Below are 18,966 nucleotides of genomic sequence, written 5' to 3'. Positions count from 1 at the left end.
AAATTTAATACCATTGTTTCAATGTCAAGGTTAAGGGTCTACTCACAATTGACTTTGGTAAGTCATTTTCATTTTTTCACATTGAAATTATGGTGTCAATTTTTCACGTCAAAAACTCAAAATCACGTTTCTAGGGATCAAATAATCATCATCAATTATAATAACTCGGTTATTATCTGGCTGCTAATACATATCTAGCATATTTTTATTCAAAAATAGTAGAAGGTATATGATATAGTCGACGTGCATATATATACATATATAAATAGGACAAGCAATTGATTGAGTATGTAGGTTGATGTATTTTAAGCTAAATATATTTTCTATCATGAGTATGATATCTTTATTATTATTGCAACTAGGATTAAAAAATTTTATATTGCTTATATAGTATATAAGTTGTTTTCTCATTGTAATTTGCCGTTGAAAATTGTAAATACTACTAAAATTTAAGTATAATTTAACATGGTCTCTATCTTTATAGAATATGCCTATTTTATTATATACATAATTAGTTGTGCGTTTATTTCCTAATGTACCTTGTTACATACTCAAAACAACTCACAAACTATGCATGCATCTATTCATAGAAATCAATAACATCTCTCTAAACCCTAAACCCTAAATCGTTCATCAAACATCTCCAATTCTTTAACATAGTAAATTTATTTCGAAGCATCCGCATAAAAGGAAATAAATAAGTGATACCAATTGCTAATTTATGAATGAAATTTTATCAATTTTATATTTTTCTATTGATTAATAAATAAACAAAAATTTAAATTTGAATTGCTTCTATCTATGCTGGAAAGTGTAGGTCTGTATCACAACGCTGAGAAACAATTTGCGCTTTATCACTCAACTCGTCCAAAACGACGTCGCACTTCGCCTTGGCTGTGAATTCCCGCGTATTAACGAACCATTTAAACTTAACGGGCGCTTCCACCGTCAAAACTAACGGCACTCTCCCGCACCTCTGCGCACTGCTCAACTCCGTTTTAACGGCGCCGTCGAGGAGGACGGCGAAGCTCCCCGCCGTCGCCCTCACCGACGTCGCGCTCTCCCCCGGCTGGTAGAAGTGCGGCAAGACGCCGAGGCCGAGGATCTCCCCGCCGCAGTAGACTTTCACGAAGCTCTCCTTCAAATAGTGGATTCCGATTTTGCGGTTAGGGTTTAGGACTCCGACGGTGACGTCAAATTGCGGCGAGATCGGCGCGGGGGAGGTCAGATTCATTCCGCGTGCGGCGAATTCGGTCACCGTGTAGATCGGCGATCGGTATTGGAGGACGATGTAGATCACTGCGGCGGAGAGGGCGGCGAGGGCGGCGCCGATCAGGAGGAGGAGGAGGTCTAGATCGCGGCTTGGCGGCGGATGGCGGAAGTTACGCGTTGAGGCGGTTGAAGGCGGAGGCGGAGAGGCTGCGGCGGCGAACATTCTTCAATCGGAAATCGGAAATTGGGAATTGGGAATGGGGAATGCAGTGAAGATGTTTGTATATATACAAGCTGTTGAGCTAATTAAATTTATTTATTTCTTTAATATAAAAAAAGATTTTGTTATGGATGGTATCTTTTGGCTGTGTATAACAAGAAATTTTCATAATTTTAGGTAAAATTGATTTCGGAGGAATGAAGATATTTGCCTTGTTAACTAATGTAATTAAGGCTAACTAAAAAAGGTATTAATTAATGTAATTAAGGCAAAGAAAAGTAAAGGTTCAAAGGTAGAATTGAGCTCTAATATCTTATAATATTATATTCCACTATTTCCATTCAAATTAAAACATTTTTTGGTAACAAATTTTATGCATTTTAGGGCTAAGTGAATAAAGTAAAATAAATATATTAGAAGAGAATAAGGCAGAGATTTTACAACAAAATTTTCAATACAATCAAACTATTGGAATTTTTGTTCGGTTATCATATTTCTAACGTTTTTATAAAACTATGAGGTGACAAAATTAATTCGACTGCTAAAGTGAGACGTGGAGAGTATTTTTTTAGAACCGGGTGCTCTTTAAATTTTTTAGGGTATCCTAGTCCAAAATATGTATATTTTCTCGCTGATCAGTCTTAATTCACTTTGGTAGGTAAATTTCATTTTTTTTACATTGAAATTATGGTGTCAATTTTTGACGTCAAAATCACGTGACTGGGATCAAATAATCATCATCAATACTCATAACTCAGTTATAATTTGCCATTGAAGATTGTATAATTAATAAAGTTTAAGTAAGTACATTATAACATTGTCTATATATACTACGTAAATATGCATGTAATCAAATTGGAAATCTATGTAGTTTATATGCTTTATTTATTATATACATAATTAATTAGTTGTGCGTTTATTTCCTAATGTACATTGTTACCTTTATTTATTATATACATAATTAATTAGTTGTGCGTTTATTTCCTAATGTACATTGTTACATACTGAAAACAACTCACAAACTATGCATCTATTCATGTAACAGTCGTCTAACCGATTAACAAATTCATCACATAAAACTTCAGACAATCCAGAAAGCAGTTGTCTAACCGATGTGGAGGTAATCATCCCACATGTCTGCCGCGCCTCCGTAGGCCAACTGCCTGATTGCCGCCGTGCACTTTTGAATAGGGGTATGGCCGGGTCTGCCAACCGCATCGTGCCTGAAGCGGAAACACGGATATCGACGCTCCAAAGCGTCAACGATACGCATAAACAACTCCCCGCGCATTCTAAAACGCCGCCTGAACATGTTTGCGGGAAACCGCGGGTCCTCTGAAAAGTAGTCGTCATATAGCCGCTGATGTGCAGCTACGTGATCCCGATCAATCACCGCTCGGCGGTGGACAACCCGTGGAGGGCGAGGTATCGCCCGCTGTTCCACCCTACGCATGTAGCGCTCCATCTCGCGGTTCATGTAGGCCTCCATAGCCTCGTTCATCCTCCGTTCGTACTCCTCGGCATCCCCACCACTACCACCACTTTGCTACCACCCGCGCTACTCATCTCTCGATGATGCTCTTGTACAGAAATTTAGAGAGAGAGAAAACTCGTTAAAACAAGTGGTGCAAATGAAAATGAAACTAAAATCGCGTTTATATAGGTTTTCAAAAAAAAAAAAAATCAAAATTGGGCGCTGGCCGATCGGCACGCCACAATGGCGGCCAGCGCCACGCGATCGGCTAGCCCACGCCGCTTTTTTCGCCGATTTCGGACTGGCCTGCTGCAATGGTTCGGCTAGCCGACCGGCTAGCGACGCGAATCGGCTAGCCGGCCTTGGAGATGCTCTAAGAAAATCATCTGGCCACAAATTTTCTATATTTAACTACTAAAAAATCGTAAATTTATTTTTAATTTAAGATTAAGTGAAGTTGATGGTAATGATGATTGCCTACTTGCTAAAGCTCTAATCTCGTGCTAGTTTTGTCACTGTGAAAACTGAGAGAAATAATTGTCCATTAGTTTAAGTGCTAAGCATCTTATTCAAAAAGATCTTGTCTGGATTGCTGCCCTTATGCCAATTCGTCTTTAATTGTTTTTCTATATACATATTGTTGCAAAAATGACTCGATCACTAAAAAGAATTACAATTATGACACAGTGACAAAATTTTCAGTACAACAAACTATTGAAAATTTTGTTTGGTGTCATATTTCTAACGCTTCTACAAAACTATGAGGAGGTAGATCACTGCGGCGGAGAGGGCGGCGGCGGCGGCGATCAGGAGGAGGAGGTCTCTGGCGCGGCGTTCCTTCTCGTATTTTGACACATTCCGCCGCGGCGGATGGCGGAAGTTACGCGTTGAGGCGGTTGAAGGCGGAGGCGGAGAGGCTGCGGCGGCGAACATTCTTCAATCGGAAATCGGAAATTGGGAATTGGGAATGGGGAATGCAGTGAAGGTGTTTGTATATATACACGCTGTGGCGCTATTTAAATTTATTTATTTCTTTAATATAAAAAAAGATTTTGTTATGGATGGTATCTTTTGGCTGTGTATAACAAGAAATTTTCATAATTTTAGGTAAAATTGATTTCGGAGGAATGAAGATATTTGCCTTGTTAACTAATGTAATTAAGGCTAACTAAAAAAGGTATTAATTAATGTAATTAAGGCAAAGAAAAGTAAAGGTTCAAAGGTAGAATTGAGCTCTAATATCTTATAATATTATATTCCACTATTTCCATTCAAATTAAAACATTTTTTGGTAACAAATTTTATGCATTTTAGGGCTAAGTGAATAAAGTAAAATAAATATATTAGAAGAGAATAAGGCAGAGATTTTACATCATGTTTTCATTTAAAAAAACACACTTGCCATTTTTTGTTGTCAATGAAAAATAGAACACACTTAAAAAAAGAAAATTTTCAACAACTTTTCTCTTACTAATAATATGTACCTCACATTTCACTAACACTACTTCTCTCTTACTTTACCAATTGCACATTAAAACCCGTGTCATTCGCAATGTGTCCTATTTTTCGTGGACGAGGGAAGGAAGTATTAGTTTTATAATAAAATATGAGTGGAATAAGTTGGTAGAATATGACCTACTTGGAGTACCATTTAATGGTAAAAGTGAAATAGGACTCTTATCATGGGACGATGCAAAATATGACTTTTATTTGTGGAACGGATGAAGTATTATTGTACAATATGGTTCGACCTTAATTTAGGCCGAGTTGCAAAAATGACCCGACCTCAATTATGTCACAGTGACAAAATTTTCAATACAATCAAACTATTGGAATTTTTGTTTGGTGTCATATTTCTAACGTTTTTACAAAAACTATGAGGTGACAAAATTAATTCTTCCTCTGTCAATTTTACTTATTTTTAAGAGTGGAACTATTTTTGCACCTTAGTTTGAAAGTCGATCATGAAGTAAACACATTCAATCTTATTTGTGGAATAATTTGGTGGAACTCTTATTCTGTTAGCCACAAATTGCCACTACACATTGTTTTAAAACTAGAAAGGGGTTGACTTAGGAAAATCTAGAAGACAAATTGTCAGCTCTATCTCCTTGATTTTCTTGTAATTGAGTTATTTGTTGACCTCTTTCCCCAACTCTAGCATTTAAGAAGATTGAAAAGAATGATATGAGCCCTAGCTAATGCAAGGGTTTGGGTGAAATGTACGACCATAGAGAAATTTGTACTAATAATTAATTGAATTGCAACCCTTTTTTTATTATGAATTTGTTAGGAGGTCTTCATCTTCAACTTATAAGTCAACTGGCCATATGTATTAGCTGCTAGCTCTGTCTCTGAAAGTTTGTCATATTTTTCTATTTCCGTCTGTCCTATAAAATTTGTCCCATTTCAGTTTTTACCAGTTTTGGTAGTGGATCCCATATTCCACTAACTCATTCATACTCATATTTTATTATAAAAGTAGAACTCACATTCTACTAACTTTTTCAATTCACTTTTCATTACGTTTTTTAAAACTCGTGTTGGGTTAAAGTGGGACAATATTTGGAGGACGGAGATAGTATATATGCATATAATCAAATTGGAAATCTAGATAGTTTATATGCCTATTTTATTATATACATAATTAGTTGTGCGTTTATTTCCTAATGTACCTTGTTACATACTCAAAACAACTCACAAACCATGCATCTATTCATGAAACAAAATAAAATAGCAAATTAGCAATCAATAACGTCTCTCCAAACCCTAAACCCTAAATGCATAACATCTCTCTCATCCTTCATCAAACATCTCTAATTCTTTAACTTAGGAAATTTATTCGAAGCATCTGCATAGAAGATAAGGAAATAAGTGATACTCCCTCTGTCCTCCATTTAAAGAGTCCTTGACTCAACACGAATTTTAAGAAATTGTTGACTTTGAGAAGAAAGTAAAGAGAGAAAGTGGGTGAAACGTGAGACTCATTTAAAGTACTAGTTTTATATTTAACTGTGAGTAAAGTGACAAAATGGTGCTTTAAATGGTGGACAGAGGGAGTAAATGAACAAAAATGTAAAACCTAGACTCAGTGTCCTATTAAGCAAAATTAAAGAACAAAAATTTAAAACCTAGACTCATGTCCTATTAAGCTAACAAAAAATGAATTTGAATTGCTTCTATCTGTGCTAAAAGTGTAGGTCTGTATCACAATGCTTAGAAACAATTTGCGCTTTATCACTCAACTCGTCCAAAACGACGTCGCACTTCACCTTGGCTGTGATCACCCACCACGAATTAAAGAACCCAACTTCAAACTTAACGGGCGCTTCCACCGTCAAAACTAACGGCACTCTCCCGCGCCTCTGCGCACTGCTTAACTCCGTTTTAACGGCGCTGCCGAGAATGACGGAGGAATCCGCCGCCGTCGCCCTCACCGTCGTCGCGTTCTTCCTCGGCTGGTAGAATTCCGGCAAAGCGCCGTGGCCGAGCACAACTCCGTCGCAGTAGACATCCACGGAGCTCTCCTTCAGATAGTGGATTCCGATTTTGCGGTTAGGGTTTAGGGCTCTGACGGTGACGTCAAATTCCGGCGAGATCGGCGCATCGGAGGTTAGATTCAATCCGCGCACGGCGATTTCGGTCACTTCGAAGCTCGGCGATTGGAATAGGAGGACATAGTGGATCGCTAAGACCGCGACGGCGGCGGCGAGGATGATGATCAGGAGGAAGAGGAGGAGGAGGCAGCATCTGCGGAGGCGGTTACGGCGCTCTTCATCGCGGCGGAGCTTCTCGTATTTTGCGGCGTTCTCCGGCGGCGGATGGCGGAAGATGTGCTCTCTCGGTAGCTGGAAGACGTAAGTTCTGGTTGGAGGAGCCGGTTTTGTCGGCGGCGGCTTGTTAATCTGGTCGGATTTGGTTTGTGCGGGTGAAGGCGGTGGCGGTGGCGGAGGCGGAGAGTCTGCGGCGGCGGCCATTCTTCAAATTTTAGCGGCAAAAAGAGATGGAAGAAATCGGAAATTGGGATTAATGTAGTAAAGATGTTTGTATATATAGACGCTGTTGCGCTAATTAAATTTTATTTATTTCTTTAATATCAAACGAAAATTTTGTTATGGATGGTATCTTTTGGCTGTATATATGATACGAGCATAGCCTACAAATATCTCCATATCTTTATTAATTAGTTAATTAGTGATTTGCCATATCTTTCCATATAATTAGGATATATATTTCTTGCTCATTAAGTTAGTATTATTATTATAAATAGGACGATTGTTATTCTCTTTCGTCAATCAATGAAATAATCGTTTATTGCCTTTATTGTTTTCTTTATCGTTTTTCTGCAAATCCTACTCGGGTTGCGGGTCAATCGGGTGCGGGCTTGCCGGGTTGTGATTTCTTTCGGGTTGTAAAAGTTCAGCCCTAACCCTAAAAGCTCGGGTTTCGGGCTAACCCGACGGGTTAATCGGGTTGCTACCAATAAGGTTAAGGCTCGAACAATCCAATAAATCATGATGAAAATTAGTTATATTTATAAAATATAAAATATTTAATTATGATAAATTTGGTATATATGCTTAAACTCAATCATAAAATACTAATATTTGTGATATTTCGTGAAATTTTAATACATGTTAAAAATTTTAATATTCTTTTAGTGAGATTAATTTATATAACAATTATTATATTAATAAAAATTCAATACATAATTTATATATTTACCATAAAATTGAAAGTTATCTTTTTTTAGTTATCTATGTCATAAAATTAGTCAACGAAGTGTCGAATTATGAGTAAAAAAATGAAAAATGAAAATTTTACCGGGTTACCGGGCCAGCCCATCGGGTTTTCGGGTCTGGCCCTAACGGGTTGCGGGTTAATCGGGTGCGGGCTTATCGGGTTTCCATGTTTAATTAGGATATATATTTCTTGCTCATTAAGTTAGTATTATTATTATAAATAGGACGATTGTTATTCTCTTTCGTCAATCAATGAAATAATCGTTTATTGCCTTTATTGTTTTCTTTATCATTTTTCTGCAAATCCTAGTTGTCGACGAGATTTCGCCTCTCGGGACTTCTAATCTATCTTCCGGCATCGCGTTAAGGAGATTATCCTTAACAATATAACAAGAAATTTTCATAATTTTAGGTAAATTTGATTACGGAGGAATGAAGATCTTCGTTTTCTTAACAAGGAAAAATACATGGCTAACTAAAAAAGGTAGGAGTAGTATTAATGTAATTTATGCTAAGAAAAATATAGATTTAAAAGTTCTCTAATATCTTACAGAATGTACAACAGTATTATATTCCATTCTTCCGACTCAAGTTAAAAAAATTTTTGGTAACAAATTTTATGCATTTTAGGATATGTGAACAGTGAATAAAGTAAAATAAAAATATAATAGAGGAGAATAACGTAGAGATTTTACATTATGTTTTCATTTTTAAAAATATCACCACGAAATGAATGGAATCTTTTTAAAGAAAGAAATGGTAAATTGGAGGTCTGACAATTGTTGGCACGATACAATAAGTCGACACGAATTCGCACGAAATTAATGATTTGAGTCAAAGCTTATTAGGTATGTGTCCTTATTGGGTTGACCATTTAAAAACACAAAAAATTTCGTGTCGTGCATGTGAGTGTTGGATTCGGATTACACGTAAGGTCCGCAACCATTATTAATTTTTAGATTTTAATATTCCGTGTTAGGTCGTACCACCTCTCCGACCCTCTTCGACCACGGCGGCGAGATCCAAGTCCTCCTCGAGTTCATGGACCACGGCTCCCTCGAATCCGCCCACATCCCCCTAGAAAAACCCCTCTCCGACCTCTCCCGCCACGTCCTCGCCGGACTGGCCTACCTCCACGCCCGCAAAATCGTCCACCGCGACATCAAACCCTCGAATCTGCTGATCAATTCGGATCGCCTCGTTAAAATCGCCGATTTCGGAGTGTCGCGGATCCTCGCGCAGACGATGGATCCCTGCAATTCCTCCGTCGGCACGATCGCCTACATGAGCCCCGAGCGGATCAACACCGATCTGAACCACGGCCGGTACGACGGCTACGCCGGCGACATCTGGAGCTTGGGGGTTAGCATTCTGGAATTCTATTTGGGGAAATTCCCCTTCGCCGTCGGCCGGCAGGGCGACTGGGCGAGCCTGATGTGCGCGATCTGTATGTCGCAGCCGCCGGAGGCGCCGGCCTCCGCCAGCCGCGAATTTAGGGATTTCATCTCCTGCTGCCTGCAGAGGGACCCGGCCAAGCGCCTCTCCGCGGCGCAGCTGCTCAAGCATCCCTTCATCGCCTCCCCCGGGGCCGGGGCCGGGGCCGGGGCCAGGGCCACACATCACCAGGCGGCGGCGGCGGCGCATCAGCTGATGCCACCGCCGCGCCAGCATTACTCATCGGCTTGATTGGAGGAGGTTTTATTTTATTATTAGTTTTATCGTACAATGTGGTAGAAGGTTATTATGATTTCCCCGAAAGTTTTTTTGGGAGTGAGGGGTGCTGGGTGGTTGGCTGATTCAAAGACAAGAGAGTCAACACCAAAAACATAAGTCTTGAAGTGTGTGTTAGGGTGTCTCCTATGGTGCCCCTCCCATTAGATCTCCATCAAATTTTCATCCACAGTGGACGAGAGAGAGCCGAGCTCTCGCCCAGGCCGAGGCTCTTGGGCACGCGGCTCGGCCCACCACTGCAGGGGTCGAGAGCCGCGGCCCTTGGCCACCGATTTTATTATTTATTTTTTTTTTTCCAGTTTTTGTGTTAATTTTAGGGTTTTGGAGAAGATGAAGTGAAGAAGATGAAGTGGAGAGAGAGAGGAATGTGACGAAAATTAAATGGTAGTTTTCAAAAAATTTTGCATTAATTTAGCATTAATTTGGGAAACAAATCAATCTCAATCACTAAATCCCTATTAAATTGGTCAACTTTTTAATTAAGGATTGTGATTTCAATTCACACCCTAATTACGGAAATAATTAAAATTCAAATTTTCAATAAATATATTTACTTGTAATTGTCAAATTTTTTAAAATTAATTTAGATTTTTTATAATTATTATAGTCCAATAATTTTTATTCTAATTAAATTAAAATATAACAAAAAATGTAAGAAAATAATTTTAATTGGTGGCCCGGAGGGCCACCATTGTGGTGGCCAAGTTTTAAGGGCAAGGGCCAAGTTTGTTGGGCATGCCCAAGAAATGGTGGCTTAGGCATGCTCAAGAGGGCCACCATTGTGGACACCCTTAGAGCAACAATTACTAGGAAACTGGTTTTCCAAACAAGGCAGCAGGAAGATGAGTGAAGTAATTTATAAATCTTTCCTGTCTTCTTGAATTTGACTTGTTGGAAATGTATTTTCATCAACACTTTGAGTCAAATATTGAACCGAGTTGAAAAGTGGAAATGGTCTTATATTTTTTAACTAGTACTAAAACTAGTGTAAAGCCATTAGATCATATGAGGCTTTGAAATTTGATCTAAATCCAATTATTAGAATTTGTAATTGCATCAATCGTTGTTCCAAAATCCGAGGCTATGTTTGGTTTGTTTTTTTTTTCTTCGAAGTTCATTGTTCTCCTTCTTAATAATAAAAGTACGAATTTAAAATTTTGAGAATACATTTTTGTTTGTGTCAAAATTAACAGTAGTAGTAACTGTTTTCCTTTTTAGTTACAATAAAATATGATGGCCCATATGAGTTACTAAATGGGGCTTAATAATTGTAATCTAAATGGGCTTGCTATATATTACAACACCCAATTTATATTTCAGGTCCTGTGTTAGAGGCTGAGAAAGTGAAATTATTATGGAATTTTATAGGCCCAAACTTGTTGTTTCTAAAATTGATACTCTTCCAATAAGTAATAGTGAAATGTGCTTAAATTTGTGTGAGTTCTCCAAATCTTTAAGAGCTGAGAAACACAACCTATATTGACGTAGTCCGACCGTTGCACGATGGGCAGATCCAGGCTATATCAACGCAAAACGACCGTTGCACTATAGAACCCAAGTCTTAAAAATACTCCGTAATATATATCAGGTCAGACACAGTGAAAAAGGTCGTTGCTCGCGTCAAAAAGTAGAGGCAGTGAGCAGTAGTTGCTGATGAATGGAGAACGAAAGTGAACCCAAACCATAGAACTAGGGCAAAGCTGCCATACAATGAGATCAACGACTGCTTCAATAACTAAAATTAATAGAATCTCCGGCAATGTGATTGGTCGACACATATGAACCAACCTAAATCTGTCATTTCCTATATCTAGGTGGATACAAAACCACCTAGTTCTAATACGTCAATCATCACAAACCTCTTCATCAATTAGTGCTGAAATTTTAAACACAAGGTTATGTGACATTCGACCTTATCTTCACAAACAAAAAGGTTATGTCATATGTGACATCCTATCTCATCTTCACATTTACAACATTATTATAACCATGTAATTTGATGTTATTGTCATTTAGTTAGGTTTTCTATCTAGTGGTTGCATTGTTGGAAGGTACTATTTATGGCCCACTACAAATCTACAATCTATCACTAATATACCAATAACCATATCCCATATATCCATATATAAATCCCTAAAATAAATTGGACCAATAATTAATTGTGAGTTCGAAATCGTATAGATCTTTCATGGACTAGTTGTGATAAAAATTTAACTAAATCCTAATGTATAACCAAAAACCAAATGTAAAATATTAGATCAATAAACAATTTAGTTTGGACTATATAATCTTGAGTATAATTTTATAGCATATTTAGTCATGATAATTTTTGGTTAATTAATTACAGTTAATAAAAAAAAAGAATTAAAATAAGGATATGCCTATTTATTTTCTAAAAATAAAAAATGATATGTTCTCTCTTTTCCTTAACTGAAAAAATTAACTTAAATTAATACAATGACCTAAAACGATTTCAAATTACACATGAGTTGATTAATCTCGACCAAATTTGATTCATTGAATTTTCAATTTAATGTATCAAATTTTATTCGCATTTGAATACACTATAAATAGAGATGATATGCCTAAAATGTATTATAATCCTATCATTTCTGTATAATATAAAGAGTTTTTATCATTAATAAATATTTTTAATGAGGCTCGACACCTTCTTTGCATCTTGTGTTTTCCCTAATTTCATTAATAAAATTTTAATTCACATAATCCCAATATAAAATAATTGCACTTTTAAATTCTTACCATAGCTTATCTACATCTTCATCAATTATATAAAAAGTAAAAAAGACAATGACAGGAATCCCCTTGTAAGAAAAAGAGGGAAAAAATTAAACTAAAGATTCAACCTTGAAAGCATTGAATTCTCAATGATTGTGAATCATACACATATTAAACTGAAAAAACTATTTAAATATCATAAATTTAGATCGAAATCAAATCATAATGAAAATTGCACACTAAGGTGCTCTTTCTTGGAAACTTCCTGCCGGCCCCTCTCCCCCTATCTCTCCTTCAACTCTGGAAATAAGAAATTTGAGTATCTCTCACATATCTGCCAAATTTTCTACTGAAGATTTTCAAAATCGATTCTTTTTGTCATACATATATAGTTTCTGAGCAAGACTATAGAGCCCTTCTTTGATTTCTTAAAAAATTGGGATACTTTGCTTCAGTTGAGGCAGTTTCTGAGTTCAAATCCATTTGCATCAGTAGGAAAAGCAGAAATCTGCTTAGGAAAAAGGTGAAAGCTTCGATCTTTAGCACCTGTTTGTCTTGTCTTGGCTTTGGATTTTTTCAAGTGGGCTGCTTTGGAGGATCTTGATTGATCTGTGTGTAAATGTGCCTACTTTTAGGTGTTTATCTGTTTGTAGCTCTCTTGTTATTTTAGGTGCTTTGTGTTTTTATTTGATCTGTTCTTCTTTCTGTTGACTAGGCCTGACTTGATGCAGTTTTTGGCAATTTTAAATGTTGATTTAGGTTGAATGAGCATTGTTCAATTCTTCAAATCACATTGCTTGTTTGAGCCCTAATTTATGATTGATTTTCTCTGCAAATGGTTGTGAATCTCTTAGTTAGTGACTTTGATGTCTACTCAAATGCTTGTTTTTCCCCTAATTTCTGTTTCATTGTTATCTGCAAATGGTTTAACTCACATCAAATTGATGTTTGTTTGAAATCTGTGGTTTTTTTTTACCAGTTTCTGCAGCTGAGTGTTTCTGGAGATGGGATCAGTTGAAGAAAAGATAGACCTTGATTCGGATGAAGAGATCCCATTTAGTGTGTCGCAGTCGACTAATAAGATTCATTCGATGAGTTTTGAGCCCTCCCGTCATATATTAGCACACCCGCAGTTCTCTGCTTCTTGGGTTATACGAAAGGTGAATCGAGTCAGCATCCTCAGAAGTATATACATTGTTTTGATCAAGGCGAAGATCAATGCATTGCTGCCATTTGGGCCGTTAGCGATACTATTACACTATTTTACGAAAATGCATGTAAGTAGACTGGAATTATTGTTATGCAAAAGGGACAGTGCTGATAATCTCTTGATGAGTGTATATTTGGAGTTTTTGATGTATAGCTGTTTATGTATTGTAGGGATTGGTCTTCTTTTTCAGCTTAATCGGCATTGTTCCTTTGGCAGAGCGCCTTGGTTATAGGGGTTCGTAAAAGTTTTAAAGGGGGTTATTTGGGTAAGCCCAATTTTGGAAAAAGGAATGTAGTTTTTTCATATAAAATATTTTCCTTTCTAAACGAAGGCCCAAATTTTTTAAACTTTGGAAAAATTAAAAAAGGGGAAACCCAGGCTTGGTGTCTTTGATTGACAAATTTTTTACTTTTTTTAAGGAAAGGATTCAAAGCCTTTATTTTGTTTGACATAGAGTACCCAAATTTAAATTTTTTGTTATTTTTTAAATTCTCAGGGGGGCCTTCTAAATGCTACATTTGGCAATGCCTGAGATGATTTTCAATTTAGCTTAAAAAGGGGAAATGAAAAGGGGTTTTTCAGCAACCCTTTACGGGGTTTCCACCCTTGTCGAATATGTTTTTTTGGTTTTGCGCCTTCTTCTGGGTGGGCTCTTTCATAAACCAAAAGCCCAAAGTTTTCCCAAAAAGGGTTTGGTGAAAATTGGAGGGAAATTTTGTTTCTTTTTCCATTTAAAAAAAAGGGGCATTTTACCCTGAAAAAAACAACTTTTTGGGTTTTTTCCAGGCCACCGCTTGTGGGCCCAGGGTTCTGTTAATGGCGGTTATGTGCATATTGTTCCCGGCTTTTTTCTCAATTCACTAAACCGGGCCCAAAGGGAAAGTGGGAGATGGCCCTTTCGTCCCCAATTTTTATGTTGATTTTATCCGACCCTTTTTTTTCCCAACTCAAGGCAGAATAATTTGTATAGTTCTTTGAGGGTTTAAGTAACTTTTGATGGGGCCATTCAATATTCTCGGGGGAAAATTTGCAAGGTTTTGCCATTTGTTGCTTTTTTGTTGGTTTTAAAGCAGGTTAGGGAAAAATGGGGGAAGCTGATAAAGATGAAGCCCCGAGTTTAACCCGGGGAAAACAATGGGGGGTTTAAATGTTAATTTTGGATACCCCTTTCTTTCTGGATTTGTAACAAAATACCGGGTTTTCCCAACCCAAAACACTTTCTAATTTGAAAAAATAAAAAAATTGAGGGTAACTTTGAATTTTTCAGGGAGCATCCGATTCAATGAACATCCCCCTCCCTTTATTAGTGTTATTTGCTCCAATCGTTAAAAATGCTGAACACGCTAGTGCATCATGTTTTAAAAAAAATTTTTTGGGAAAATCCGGGGCCCCCTTTTTTTTTTTTTTTTTCCTTTTTTTTTTTTCCCCAAAAAAAATTTTTTTTAAAAATTTTTAAAAATTTTTGTTTTAAAATTTTTTTTTTTCCCCTTTTTGGGTTTTCCGTTAAAAAATTTTTTTTAAAAATTTTTTTTTTTTTGGTTTTAATTTTTTGGAAAGGGGGGGCCCCTTTTTCCCCCCTTTTTTTTAAATTTTTGGGGTTTTTTTTTTGGGTTTTCCAGGGGTTTTTTTAAACCCGAAAAAAAAATTTTTGGGAAATTTTTTTTTTTAAAAGGGGGTTTTTTTTTTTTTTGGTTTTTTAAAAAATTTTTTTTTTTTTTTGTGGGGGAAAAAAAAAAAAAAAATTTTTTTTTTTTAATTTTTTTTGGGTTTTTTTTTTTTTATTTTTTTTTTAAAAAATTTTTCCCTTTCCCTTTTTTGTAATTTTGGGTTTTTAAAAAATTTTTTTTTTTTTTTTAAATTTAAAAAATTTTTTAAAAAAAATTTTTTTAAAAAATTTTTAAAAAAAAAAATTTTTTTTTTATTTTTTTTTTTAAAATTTTTTTTTAAAAAATTTTTTTTTAAAAAAAAAAAATTTTTTTTTTTTTGGGGTTTTTTTTTTGGGGGCCCCCCCAAAAAAAAAAAAGGGAAAAAAGGGGGGAAAATTAAAACCCAAAAAATTTTTTTTCGAAAAACCCGGGGAAAAAAAAAAAAAACTTTTTTTTTTTTGGGTTTTAAAAAAAAAAAAAACCCCAAAAAAAACCCCCCCCAAACCCAAAAAAAAATTTTTTTTCCCCCAAAAATTAAAAAAAAAAAAAAACCCAAACCCAAAAACCCCAAAAAACCCCCCTTTTTTTAAAATTTTTAAAAAACCCCTTTTTTGGGGGGGGAAAAAAAAAAACCCCCCCCTAAAAAGGGGGGGGTTTTTTTTTTTTTTAAAATTTTTTTTGGGGGGAAAAATTTTTTGAAATTTTTTTTTTTGGCCCAAAATTTGGATTTTGGTTTTTTTTTTTCAATTTTTTTTTAATTTCCAAAAAAATTTTTTTTTTTAAAAAAAAAAATTTTTTTTTTTTAATTTAAAAAAGGGGGAAAACCCCCTTTTTTTTTTTGGGGGGGGGAAATTTTTTAAAAAAGGGTTCCGGGAAAAAAAAGTTTAAAAAAACCTTAAAACCCTAAAATTTTTTTTTGGGCCTTTTTTTGGGGGTTTTTTAAAAAAAAAAAGGGATTTTTAATAAAGGGTTTTTTTTAAAAATTTTTTGGGGAAAAAAACCCCCCTTTTTTTTTTTAAAAAAAAAAGGGTTTTGGGGGGAAAAATTTTTAAAAAAAAAAAGGGGTTTTAAAAAAATTTTTCCGGGAAAAAAAAATTTTCCCAAAAAACCTTTTTAAAAAAACCCCCGGGAAAAAAAAAAAAAAAAAAAAAAAAAAAAACCCCTTTTTTAAAAAAAAAAATTTTCAATTAGGCCTTTTTTTAAAAAAAAATTGGTTTTTTTAAAATTTCCCAAAAAAGGGGGGGGAAAAAAACCCCCCTTTTTTTTAAAAAAAAAATTTTTTTTTAAAAATTTTTTTAAAAAAAAAAATTTTTTTTTTTTAAAAAAAATTGGAAAAAAAAATTTTTTTTTTTTAAAATTTTAAATTTTTTTCCCCTTTTTTTTTTAAAAAAGTTAAATTTTAAATTAAAAAAAATTTTTTTTTTTTAAAAAAAAAAATTTTAAAAAAATTTAAAAAAAAATTTTTTTTTTAAAAAAAAAAAAAATTTTTTTTTTTTTTTAAAAAAAAAAAAAAAATTTTTTTTTTTTTTTTTAAAAAAAAATTAAAAAATTTGAGAAGATTCCGAGTCCTTGTAAGAACACATATGTTGTACTTTGATAGTTTCATCATTTTTCTCGTGCGAAAATCGAGGTCCTTCGACTAATTTTTTGGCCCGTTGTAGCAATACAGGTTGTAATCTTAGTGATTTAGATTGAATGCAAAGAAATTGGAGCATGTTCTTGAATTGGGTTGTCTCAGTACAAGAAATCATCTTTACATAACTCTAAAACATAATTTAAATTATTTTATCAATTTCCTACATTGGTTCACCAAAACACACATTATGAGGTTGGTTAAAGAAAAAATTAGATCAAAATTGGAAAATTATTTTATTTTGTATTATGATTATTCAATAGTATAATGCTTAAGAAAATGTGATTGTGTTCAAGAGTTAAAGATTCCGAATTTCCAAGATATAAATTAAACACTGTTCATCAAATCAAATAATAATAATAATAATAATAATAATAATAATAATAATAATAATAATAATAATAATAATAATAATAATAATAATAATAATCCATAATCCATAATTTAAATTATTTTGAAACAAATATTATTATTTCAAAAAAATTGTGGATGGTGTGTATTTCCTGTTTACTTTTGAAGATATATTGGAATCAATTGTTGTAATCCTCCCAGCAGTGATTCCACAGTTGAAAATGGAATATATATTCATAATTCATAGTTTGACTTAGAGAAAAATAATTAAATGGATTTTGTGCAATATTGGCCGACCATTTCATGGTAATGACTGGTGAAGTGATAGGGTGAATAATAAATAATAATTCATCCTTTTCTTAGTGAAAGGAAAACCACTTATAGATGATAATGCTCTCTCTCTAAGGACTAACCAACATCCATAGTGGGTTGGATTTGTCACACACACACGCGTATATATGTGATATGTTTATTATATTTTGTGCTTTTGATAAGCTACTATTCTTGATGGAAAAAATATAGTACTACTACTATTGGATATATGGTTATAATGTGATAATTGGGACACTTTGCATGTAATAACATGACCATATTGACAAAATATGGTTGATGTCTATGTGAGTTTTTATCTCAATACACAAAAAATTATAAATTACTACATAAGAATCTAAGTTTGATTTATTCTTTTAATCATATCTCCAAAGTTAAATGGAATATCAATATATCGAATATTAATTTTTATGTAACATATGAATTGAATGACCTCCATAGCAAATTCAAAAGTATTAGTATAAAAAATTGTTACCTAAATGTCAATAACGATCACAAATAGTGAGTGCCATATCGATCCTCTCTTTATATATGATTATATATTTGTTTATTTATTAGGCATTTAAAAAGGATTTTGATGACAACGTCAACATTTGTAGTACAAGTTATAAATGCTACTCATATAAATATAATGATATAACTCAAATAAAAAGGAACAACTATGTTCAATTTTATAAGGTCAATATGTTAATTATACCAACTATCCTTGGACTTGAATTTCATATATAATTTGGACATATATGGTTCTGAATTTTGACTGTGGGCTGTAATGTTAATTTTTAATGCCAAATGGATCTAAAATTATTTTATTAGGTGGTCTCTGCAACCCACATGACCTGACCAATAATTTTCCAACCTACTAGAAAAATATTATGTGAAATATTATCAAAATTGTTGGTATGGTAAATATCAGTTGACATACAAGAGAGTGACAAAAGGTATTTTTGATCAAGACTTTCTCCATGAAATAGACATATATAATTAGTATTACCTATAATTCTTGGTCAACAATTCCAATCATATTTAATGAGTGATGATTTTGCCTTCAAATAAATCACTGTTGTATTCACTTTATAATTAGATTTATGCTAACAAATTTTATTAATTGTAAAATTACCGTTAAATCATTATCTTTATTGTAATTTTTAATAATTTTAAAATAGTAGTATACGATTTACTAATATAACTATTTTTCCAAATACAAAACTTGAAAGAAAAAAATGTCATTTTCTTAGACTTGGTAGAAATAATTTCTTTGGTTAGTCAATGAAGCAAATAAATGTCCAATTGTACGTGCGACACCCAATTTGATATACTTATATATATAAAGACATGACATGTGCATCTACCCATTACCCAATATATTATAATAGTAACACAAGAATCTAATTCCCAAATAATTATATACTGGAAAAAATATTTAAAAAATTGATATTGCGTTCCAAGACCCATCCACTTTTCTTTAAAAAATAATGGTAAGTTTGACAGCAAACTGGAGTATATATATGAGCTATATATATGGAGTACATGATAACTCTTTTTTACTAAAAGATGCTAAAGTCATACCCACTAAAATATATCCTTGTATTGCAAAATTGCAAGTGGCAGATGTAATAGTTTTATCCACCAAAGTATGTAAAAACATGTTCAAGAATGGTGACTCTTGATTGATTTATATGTA

At 34.1% G+C, this 18,966-nt stretch overlaps 3 protein-coding genes and 1 long non-coding RNA gene across 4 annotated transcripts; 2 read left to right on the top strand and 2 right to left on the bottom strand.

Moving 5' to 3' along the window:
- Positions 1 to 799: 799 nt before the first annotated feature.
- Positions 800 to 1,435, bottom strand: LOC125207019 (NDR1/HIN1-like protein 13). The gene has a single exon (XM_048106228.1). It carries the CDS (start codon positions 1,433 to 1,435, stop codon positions 800 to 802), a length of 636 nt encoding a protein of 211 aa, XP_047962185.1.
- A 4,617-nt stretch (positions 1,436 to 6,052) lies between these two features.
- LOC125207018 (NDR1/HIN1-like protein 13) lies at positions 6,053 to 6,883 on the bottom strand. Its single transcript, XM_048106227.1, has one exon. It carries the CDS (start codon positions 6,881 to 6,883, stop codon positions 6,095 to 6,097), a length of 789 nt encoding a protein of 262 aa, XP_047962184.1. The 3' UTR covers positions 6,053 to 6,094.
- Positions 6,884 to 8,650: 1,767 nt separating this feature from the next.
- LOC125207610 (mitogen-activated protein kinase kinase 5-like) lies at positions 8,651 to 9,362 on the top strand. The gene has a single exon (XM_048107018.1). The coding sequence runs from the start codon at positions 8,690 to 8,692 to the stop codon at positions 9,332 to 9,334; it is 645 nt and encodes a 214-aa protein (XP_047962975.1). The 5' UTR covers positions 8,651 to 8,689; the 3' UTR covers positions 9,335 to 9,362.
- A 2,970-nt stretch (positions 9,363 to 12,332) lies between these two features.
- On the top strand, positions 12,333 to 13,555 carry LOC125208352. Its single transcript, XR_007174095.1, has 3 exons — positions 12,333 to 12,638; positions 13,095 to 13,392; positions 13,496 to 13,555. It is a non-coding gene; the product is annotated as an uncharacterized LOC125208352 (long non-coding RNA).
- The last annotated feature ends 5,411 nt before the right edge of the window (positions 13,556 to 18,966 follow it).

This window comes from Salvia hispanica, chromosome 2, assembly GCF_023119035.1.
Source record: "Salvia hispanica cultivar TCC Black 2014 chromosome 2, UniMelb_Shisp_WGS_1.0, whole genome shotgun sequence".
In the NCBI taxonomy this organism is placed as follows: Eukaryota; Viridiplantae; Streptophyta; class Magnoliopsida; order Lamiales; family Lamiaceae; genus Salvia; species Salvia hispanica.
Note: the sequence above shows the minus strand (reverse complement) of the source record. Positions and strands in the feature narration are given on the sequence as shown.

Coding starts and splice junctions, on each gene's coding strand:
- LOC125207019 (XM_048106228.1), bottom strand. CDS start 1,435: ATGTTCGCCGCCGCAGCCTCTCCGCCTCCGCCTTCAACCGCCTCAACG.
- LOC125207018 (XM_048106227.1), bottom strand. CDS start 6,883: ATGGCCGCCGCCGCAGACTCTCCGCCTCCGCCACCGCCACCGCCTTCA.
- LOC125207610 (XM_048107018.1), top strand. CDS start 8,690: ATGGACCACGGCTCCCTCGAATCCGCCCACATCCCCCTAGAAAAACCC.